The 9958-nt window shown below is 41.8% G+C and overlaps 1 protein-coding gene across 1 annotated transcript; it reads left to right on the top strand.

Moving 5' to 3' along the window:
• Positions 1-1848: 1848 nt before the first annotated feature.
• LOC141182956 (microtubule-associated serine/threonine-protein kinase 3-like) lies at positions 1849-7955 on the top strand. Its single transcript, XM_073661022.1, has 9 exons — positions 1849-1857; positions 5278-5443; positions 5550-5648; positions 5891-6013; positions 6158-6267; positions 6370-6461; positions 6858-6994; positions 7482-7574; positions 7812-7955. Exons 1-9 carry the CDS (start codon positions 1849-1851, stop codon positions 7907-7909), a joined length of 927 nt encoding a protein of 308 aa, XP_073517123.1. The 3' UTR covers positions 7910-7955.
• Positions 7956-9958: the final 2003 nt, after the last annotated feature.

The following is a 9958-nucleotide window of genomic DNA, read 5'->3' as shown; positions in this document are numbered from 1 at the left end:
CCAGTGCACTTCCAGGATAATCTGCATATGGCTCCTACGCTTCAGCTCTCTTACCATCACTCACATGTACAGCGAGGGTGGGGGGGTCCTCATTCATGTGATGATTGGGGGGTCCTTCATCATTTCCATTACATTTATTCATGGATGCGCCGTACGTTCACATATTTGGAATCCCTATATAATAAGTATTATTCCCATTTACAGACATCTTGTCATGTCTGAGTTATATTGTTGTAATATATATGTAGGATTAATATCGTCTAATACATTTTATTTCTTCATAATTTTTTCACTCTTTTAGAAACAACTGTGTTGGCGGATGCTGACAGTAGAATCTGTGAGATCCCGGAGATCCAACAATCTGACGGTGTAAGTATCATGGAGAGAGATGTCGGTGTATCACCAGATTATGGGGTGGGAATGACACCTCCAGTATTGTCTCCCATATAACCATGGGATGTCTCTATTCTAAGAGGAGATGACAGAAGGGAGACGTTTTTGCATCTGGAGCTTTTTTCCAGCAGCTTCTATATCTTTATATAATTTCTTATTCTTTTATAGAGCGTGATCAAATCATTGACCCCGTCAAGACAGCCGCATAAGAGCGACTATGGGACATCCAAACTGATCAGCAGTGGAAGTTTTGGGTGAGTTTTCTGTTGGCATAATCCACATTTCTCAAGGTTCCCAATGACAATGCTCCAGACTCTGTGCTCTTCCCTTCAGTGTTATCATAGGGAAATTATATGATCTGTAGGAAAACAAACTATTAAGGAAAGGGATTAAAATAGAATAATATATTACACCTGCCTGTCCTAGACCCTCATCTGTTCTTACACTGCCACCCCCATCAGAGCTTCCCGATCCTCCGCACCGGTCTGTTCTTTTCGGGATCCATTAGCGAACTGATAAGAGTAATTGGCAACACATGGTCAAGTGAGGGGGTGACACGAAATTTCATCAATGACATCTGCACCCCCCAACCTCCACCATGACCATGTGAGTCTACTCCCTGGTCTCAGCAATAAAGACTGGCACAGAGGACAAGTGGCTATAATGGGTTTCATTTTTTGTAACTCCTTCGCTCCCCTCCATTTATTATGTTGTTATGTCTTGGGGTATGCGGGAGCATAATTAACGTCATGTTATGGCAATTGGACCACTTTTAATTTGGACCAACTTTTATTTGCACTGAATCGTATCTACTGGTCTAATGTAGTGAATCTGCCCAAGAATAATTTCAGTAGATTCTCTCATCTGTAATGTGACCTGGGTGAGGGCTCCGGCGGACGTGGCATTGTGGACACCTCCCATAGGTGATCTATGTAGTGATCTTTTATCAAATTCTAGACATGGACTTCCAGTGACGGACAGACTTCTAGCATTAAACATTAGTACAAAACATTATATAATGACTTCTATAGATGTTCTTGTAGTAAAGATTCATTCTAACCATTGATTCTCTTTCTCTCCAGTGCCGTCTACTTAGCGCACCATAAAGACTCACACCAGATCTTTGCTTTGAAGAAAATGTTCAAGCGAAACCTGAACACTCCAAAAAGAGTGGCATTGGCCTTTCTGGAGAGGGACATCCTAACATTCGCTGATTGTCCCTTCGTGGTCTCCATGCTCTGCTCCTTTCCAACAAAATCTCACCTGTGTATGGTCATGGAGTATGTAGGAGGTAGGACATGTATATTGTAGTATATTCAGCCCATGTCTGCTTACATCTTATCACTGCTCTTATAATTAGGATAATTAGGACAGTTACATCCTCACAGTGCGTTTACTGTAGGTTTTCTATTACCAAGATGCCTGGAAATTCATTGATCTGTGTGCAGCAGTGCTATGGTGCCAGTGAGTCAGATCGGGCCTGGCACCGCTCGGCACTGGGCCCCATTCCACCACCTGTCATCACAATTTCAGTGGTATTCACATTGTCAGAATATGAATACCGATGAAAACAATGGTGGATCAGGGAGCCAAAGGTTCCTAAATCCACCATTCAGCCTCCGCAGATGGGTCCGAGACTCCGTGTACTGCAGGTTCTTCGATGTCGCCACAATATTGCATCTGTAGTGTGGAGTCTCAGTACTTACACTGCACAGGTGGGGCTGGTGGGGGCCATAACACTGAGTGATGGGGCAGGTGGAGACCATATGCTGAGTAGTAGGGCTGGTTGGGGCCATAATACTGAGTGGTGAGGCTGGTGAGGGCGATAATTCTAAATGGTGAGGCTGATGGGGGCCATAACACTAAGTAGTGGTGGGGGCCATAATACTGAGAGGTAGGGCTGGTGGGGGCTATAGTACTGAATGGTGGGGCTGGTGGGTGCCTTACTACTAAGTGGTGGGGCTGGTGGGGGCCATAACACTGAGTGGTGGGGCTAATAAGGGTCATAATTCTGAGTAGTGGGGTTGGTGAGAGCGATAATACTGAGTGTTGATACTGGTGGGGGCCATAATACTGAGAGGTGGGGCTGGTGGAGGTGGTAGTACTGAGTGGTGGGTGCCTTACTACTAAGTGGTGGGGCTGGTAGGGGCCGTAACAATGAGTGGTGGGGCTGGTGAGGGCCATAATACTGAGTGTTGAGGCTGGTGGGGGCCATAATACTGAGTAGTGGGGCTATTGTGTGCCTTACTACTAAGTGGAGGGACTGTTGGGGGCAATAACACTGAGTGGTGGGGCTGCTGAGGGCCATAATACTGAGTGGTGGGGCTGGTGAGAGCAATTATACTTAGTTGTTGGGCTGGTGGGGGCATAATACTGAGTTGCGAGATTGGTGGAAGCCATAATACTGAGAATTGAGGGTTGTGGGTACCATAATACTGAATGGTGTGCCGTGTGAGGGGCTATAGGGGACTGTGAATGCCGCTATATTGAGTTGGTGACTGTACATGCCCCTACACCCCCTGGGCGTCCTCATATTGAATGGTGTGCAGTGGGGGTCCTTATTCTGTGTGGGGATCCTAATTCTGTTTGATTGGCTTTGGGGGCCATCATACTGAGTGGGCAGTGGTGGAGACCATTATATTGTCTGAGGGGCTATGGGGGCCATTATATTAAGTAGGGGGGGCTGTGGGCGCCATTATACTGAGTAGGGGGCTGTGACTGGCCTCATACTGAGTGGGGACATTATAGACAGGTGCTACATTATATCTGTAAGGTGAAACTGGATTAAGATTTCACTGTGGGGATATCTAACTCAGTCTGTGGGTGGGGGCATTTTTGGGAGCATCATATGCTAAAATGGCTATAAAAGGTGTATTGCTGTTGAGAACATCGATTGACTTCAGTAAGGGTTTTTTTTGAAGGGGCGTGCAGTTAGAACTTTTGCTATGGGGCCCTGAGATTTCTCTGTACGCCACAGTCTGTGTGATCTCCCTGTAAGTCCGCACTGAGCATGTCAGTATCTCCAGCTATAGACGAGATGTGACATCACTTTATGTTATTAGTTACATGGAGGACATTTCTCCATCGATTCAGACTAATATTATGTGCACTATACATTATATCTGTTTATATTCTCTCCTATCCCAATGTCTCTGCTCACTTCCCATTATACATCATGGTGATCTGCTGTATAAACCACTCACCGGTCACATTTCCTTTTTATTCTATAGGTGGTGACTGTGAGACCCTCCTAAGCACCAGGGGTCCTCTATCTGTCCCCTTGGCCCGCTTATACTTTGGAGAAGCGGTTCTTGCTGTGGAATACCTCCATAGCTACGGTGTGGTGCACAGAGACCTGAAGCCGGATAAGTAAGTGCCCCTCGTAGTATAATAAAGGGGGGAAGTTATCATTTATCATACGGTCTGTGAGGCTAAAACCATCTTCTCTTTCACAGCCTCCTGATTACATCTGCTGGACACATAAAAGTTACCGATTTTGGGATTTCAAAAGTTGGTGTCATGATGCCAAAAACCAACACCTACAAGGAATTAGCGGAGGACATCACCAGGGAGTTCCTGGACCGTGAGGTGGGTAACACTTACAGGAATTTAGATTGTTCTTTACAAATCTCCAAGGACCAAAGCAAAGAAAGACCTTAAATATAACTTTTAATAGATACATTTAAAAGCACCCATATCAATATATAAAGACAAAATCCATAAAATGTGGCGGCAGCAGTATTCTCCGATCGGGGTGTATTTATCTCCCGCGTCTGTCCACTGACTCATTGTGGCTATCTCCTAATATGATCCCCTGATGAACCCCAAATTAGGAGGGGGAGAAACGTGTTGGGACAATTTACAGATAAGTCCTCTGGTTACTGCTGACTAAAATGCTTTTTTGGCAACTTTTTTTGTAATTCGCACACTGGATAATGCTCTGTCCCAACATTTGGACGTGTCCTGTGTAGATCAGTCCTGATTATAGATTAGCCAGGGGGATTTTGAGGTTGTCTATATATACCGTCTGTCCTAGACTATTATCTTCATGCTCAATGTCATTATATAGGTGACTTGTTACTACTTTGGACATATTTATGTTCCTATGTTTACCGTTAATTGAGCACACGTGCTTTTATAATATTGTTCTTGTTGCCCGTAATTGCCAGCACTAATGTACTTTATGTATCTATAATAGGCTTCTGAATGATGGTTTATATATCATACTGAATTGTGTATAGATTGGTGCATTTGATATCCTATCTGTACTAGTGGAACTACATTATATCAGCTTCCCTGTTTCCATGTAATTGATACATTGAATATTGCCTTTTTTTCATTCAGCATGTTAGCAGCAACATGACTGTCTGCCTTTCATCATTATCTGTATATGTGTATGTCTGTCTAGGGGTGGATAGCGTCACGGAGGGAGTGCCGATGTGGAGGGGGGCGCCAAACCGATTAGCTAGGGTGTCAACCTCCACTGGCAGGCGGGATCTCAGCCCATTTGGGATCTCTAGGGCAAGCCTGCATGTCAATTATCCTACGTTTATCCCACTACCCATATATTGTACATTTTATGCATTTTGTCTTCATATATTGATATGGGTGCTTTTAAATGTAGCTATTAAAGATTATATTTTAAGGGGTTTTCTTTGTTTTGCTTTGGTATTTGGTTAACTAATATACCCCATCTGTTCACCTTGCCTTTGGCATATGTTTTTTTTTCTTTACAAATCTCATCACACTATTGTGTCTTCTCTACATTCTTCATTTCTAGAGAACGTTTCCATTGATATTTTATCTTTTGTCATTGTGTTTTTATGGCGAGAACGTGTTATAATAACCATTTTATCATTTTCATCTCTATCTTCTGTTTTCCAGTTATGTGGCACCCCATATTACATCGCCCCAGAGGTCATCCTGAAAGAAGGCTATGGAAGACCTGTTGACTGGTGGTCAATGGGGATAATCCTACATAAATTTCTCACGGGATCTGTACCATTTGATGGAGATTCTGTAGCTGAGCTTTATGACAGGATTGTCATTGGTAAGTGGAATGATCCGACCATTGCTTTGATCAGTTACATTGGTTTAGGTGTTTACTTTGCTTTACCTTACAGTCCAGTAAAGAGATTTTATTTTCTGTATAACAGGTGACATAATTTGGGATTGTAATTCCGCTCCTACTCCCAATGCACAGAACCTGATTACTGAGCTGCTCAGAACAAATCCTGCAGATAGACTTGGGACAGGTAAGAGATATAATACTATTCATATTAGTATTAATATTCACCTATCACACTTATCACTCATGTCCTTGAGGATCAACACTTCTCTATCAGATTGTCCATTTCTAGTTCTCCACACTATGACTTTCAGTCTTCTTCCTTCATGTTGACTCAGTTATGTCATTAATTCAGATTAAGTTAAACTGTTCAGATGTGAAGCAATCTCTGACAATGTCCACATCACTTTTGTTTTGTTCTTTTTCCAGGAGGATCACTTGAGATCAAGAGTCATCCATTCCTGAGTGACTTAGATTTTAACAACCTTCTAAGTCAGAAGCCAGAGTACATTCCTCAGCTTGCCTCAGATGTGGACAACAGCTTATTTATCGGTAAGTAGAAGAAGACATCATCTAGACTAAGCGGCTGTTTGTCTTGTCTTCCATAAAATGTAATAATCAGTACCCACTAATATTGTGATAAATGACGCCTGTTTTATACTAACAACCTCTAATAATACTTCATTACTTTTGTAGATCACTCTGAAATAGACCATTCGGTCTCAGAGGATGAGGAGGGTACAAGTGTGAACAATGAGAACCTTGACTTCCAAAATTTTACATCTTCTTCTGAAAGGCTTTCTAAAGTAAGTACCGTATGTGCGCAATAAATCCAAAATATGTGAAACAAAAAAGACCTCTAAAAGTAAAAAAAAAGTATTTCATATCTTGTTTTTGTCCATGTTTAGCTCTGTACCATCACTACCAGAAAGATGAATGATGAGGACCAGAAGTCTCCTCCAGAGTGTACGCCAGCAACCAATACAAATATCTCAGAAATGTGAGTAGATTATGGGGTCATTAATGGGAGTTCCAGGCTGATATATATGCACAACACATAATATAGGACATAAATACCATAATATCAAATTCAGCCTCAATGATTAGCGGTCATTGTGCTTTTGGCTTCAGAAACCGTTGGTGATAATAGCCCATAATTGCAGCCATTCACACGTATTAGAGCTGCCCATACTGTAGGAGAGATGTAGTATTACATGCCAGCCATTATTGCTAGTTGTTTTTCGCTCTGATCCATAGAAGGTAGATTGGAGCATAAAACCTTCCTCACTATGACAGTCATATGTCCTATTAGGCCCTCTAGTCGGTGTTCTTCTAGTGAGACCACCCCTTTTATTCTGCATTGACTTGTGATTTACATGTTTTTCTTAAATCATAGAATGGGAGAGTTGGAAGTTACCTCCTGGGTCTTCTGGTCCGACCCCCTGATTCTTCCTGACAGGCAGAAAGAATCGCTTTCTGAATCTGATAGCGACAATGCTATAAACAGCTTGCCCTCCTCGTCCCCATCATCAGGTATGTATGTACAGCATCAAAAGGTGAATGTTGACTTCAAGGCTCAAATATTTGTTTTTTCTGTATTAGGTCTCCTATGTTGTCCAGGTTTCATGGATCCCAATTATGTTTTCCATGGGCCCATACTGTATTTCTATTTCCTTCATTTTATCCAGGAATTGTTTTCATGGATTCTGTAAAATACGTTTTAGCATCCAGGAACTCACTTCAATATAAGAAGACATTGTCTCCTATAGTAGAATATCGCTCATTAGTGATGCACCACGTGGCGGCACACAGGGCGCTTACTGCTCCATATCAGTGATACATCTAATGCCCCTCAGATTAGGTCATGAACGGTATATAGGACTTATTCTGCCCTATAATAATGCAATGCCAGATTATCAGGACTATAGGGGACAGGACTAGAACAATTCTTCTATATACAGTACACAAAGCAGATCCTATAAGAATATTTCTTTACTGAGTTTTTTTACTTTCTCATCAGAATTTACAACTGAAGAGGAAAGAAAATCTGAAATGAATCTGAGTATAGACCAACAAAACTCAGAAAATGGGAAAAAGGGGAAAAAGAGACGAGGTAAGTGTGAGAATCATCTCCATGTTGTGTGATGTTAGTGATGAGAATAAGTCATGGGGAGCAGATGTCATCTGTCAGTGATGGGATTGTCACATGTATGATGGCTGACAATGACCCCGGACATCTGTGTGAATAAGATTCCTCTGCTGTCCGGCCGGCCGGCCACACTGACCGCACAGTAGTATCATGTAATATGGAGTCCCATCACTTACATTGTATTTATTTCTCTTCTCTTAGGTTCCATCTTCCGCCGGATCTTATCATCCTGCCGGCGTGGACTATCCAGGGCAGCTCGCGCATTTGCATGCTGTCGCTGTTGCCCAAGTGTCATCTAAAAGACGGAAAAGCTCCGCATCTAGCGGAGTACAGCTGATCCACCATCACTGCTGGACCTGTAAAGAAGGACCTACACCATCTACCTGTGGCCTTCTAACTGTAACACCTCTACCCGGACTTGTTTCGGTAATGCCTCTGTCACCAGGCTCCGCTGTATCCAAACTGCTCGCCTGACTTGGCTTTTTTTACTGATCACCTGGTATCTGATCCGGATTTCTTACTGACTATGATTTTGTCTACTGATTCTGTCCCTGATTTTGTTCATCCCTTATCCTTCTACCCTATCCCTAATAAAAAAAAAAAACAACTCCTATATTTATTGAGATTTTCTTATATCTATCAAACTTCACTCTGCATTCTGCTAAGCGATAAAAAATACATATTAGCACTTCTGCTTTTAAAAGAATTTTAATTATATATATATATATATATATATATATATATATATATATATATATATATATATATATATATATATATATATATATATATATATATATATATAGATCAGGGCTGGAATGGGATGAAAAATGAAAAAGCACGCCTGTCACACAAACCCCACCATCCCACATACCACATCACCGCCCCCCTCATCCCATTGAGGCACAATGAAAAGTTCAGCACATTTTGCTTTCTTGTTCATGCCCCTCACCACTCCATTATAGGGGATGTTTATTAAGCCACGTGTGAATGGAGCTGCAGTGCGAATGATCGACTACCGCTCCATTCACCCAGAGCTCTTCAGATCCCTGGTTCTCGGAAACAGTGGGGGTTCCGGCTGTTGGACTCCCAGCAATCAGAAAATTATTCCATATCCCAATGATAGAGGACAATTTCCAACCTTCAGATAACCCCTTTAAACAAGTTGTTCAGGATTAATTTTTATTTAACCATAGGATTGTAGACATAGAAAATAATAAACCCATCAGTACTGACCCTCCCCAAAGCCAATGCCACCTCTTCTTCAGCAGAACAGGAGAAGTGGTACTGTGCAATGTATATATACAGAATAATACAGATACTGAGAATTACACCCAGTATACAGGACAAGAGAAGTGGTACTGTGCAGTGTATATATACAGAATAATAGAGATACTGAGAATGACACCCAGTATACAGGACAAGAGAAGTGGCACTGTGCAGTGTATATATACAGAATAATACAGATACTGAGAATTACACCCAGTATACAGGACAAGAGAAGTAGTACTGTGCAGAGTATATATACAGAATAATACAGATAGTGAGAATTACACCCAGTATACAGGACAAGAGAAGTGGCACTGTGCAGTGTATATATACAGAATAATACAGATACTGAGAATTACACCCAGTGTAATATACAGAATAATACAGATACTGAGAATTACACCCAGTATACAGGACAAGAGAAGTGGTACTGTGCAGCGTATATATACACAGAATAATACAGATACTGAGAATGACACCCAGTATACAGGACAAAAGAAGTGGTACTGTGCAGTGTATATATACAGAATAATACAGATACTGAGAATTACATCCACTATACAGGACAAGAGAAGTGGTACTGTGCAGTGTATATATACAGAATAATACAGATACTGAGAATTACATCCACTATACAGGACAAGAGAAGTGGTACTGTGCAGTGTATATATACAGAATAATACAGATACTGAGAATGACACCCAGTATAATATACAGAATAATACAGATTGTAAGGCAGCGCTAGTCATCATACTGGGGGTTACTCGCTTCGCTGCGTCAATCAATGCACACGTGCAATGTCTTTACATTTTTCTCACAATGTTGCAGTTTATTACATCATAAGCCACAGTTCACCAGGTCCAACTCCGTGGCACGCCGACACACATATCTACAACATTCATGAGACAAGTGGCACACAGGCCCACTTGCTCCAGGTTACAGCCTACGGCAAGGTAATAAATTATCAATGACCATAACACAGTCCATGTAACAAAGTGTACTACCTTTGCCGGTTTAGTTGCTGCAGTCCATTTTAATCCGCCACCACTGTGGCTTTGTGGCTTCCCAGGTAGGGGTCT

This window comes from Phyllobates terribilis, unplaced genomic scaffold, assembly GCF_046119375.1.
Source record: "Phyllobates terribilis strain yellow unplaced genomic scaffold, ASM4611937v1 Scaffold_38__1_contigs__length_12584779, whole genome shotgun sequence".
Classification (NCBI taxonomy): Eukaryota; Metazoa; Chordata; class Amphibia; order Anura; family Dendrobatidae; genus Phyllobates; species Phyllobates terribilis.
Note: the sequence above shows the minus strand (reverse complement) of the source record. Positions and strands in the feature narration are given on the sequence as shown.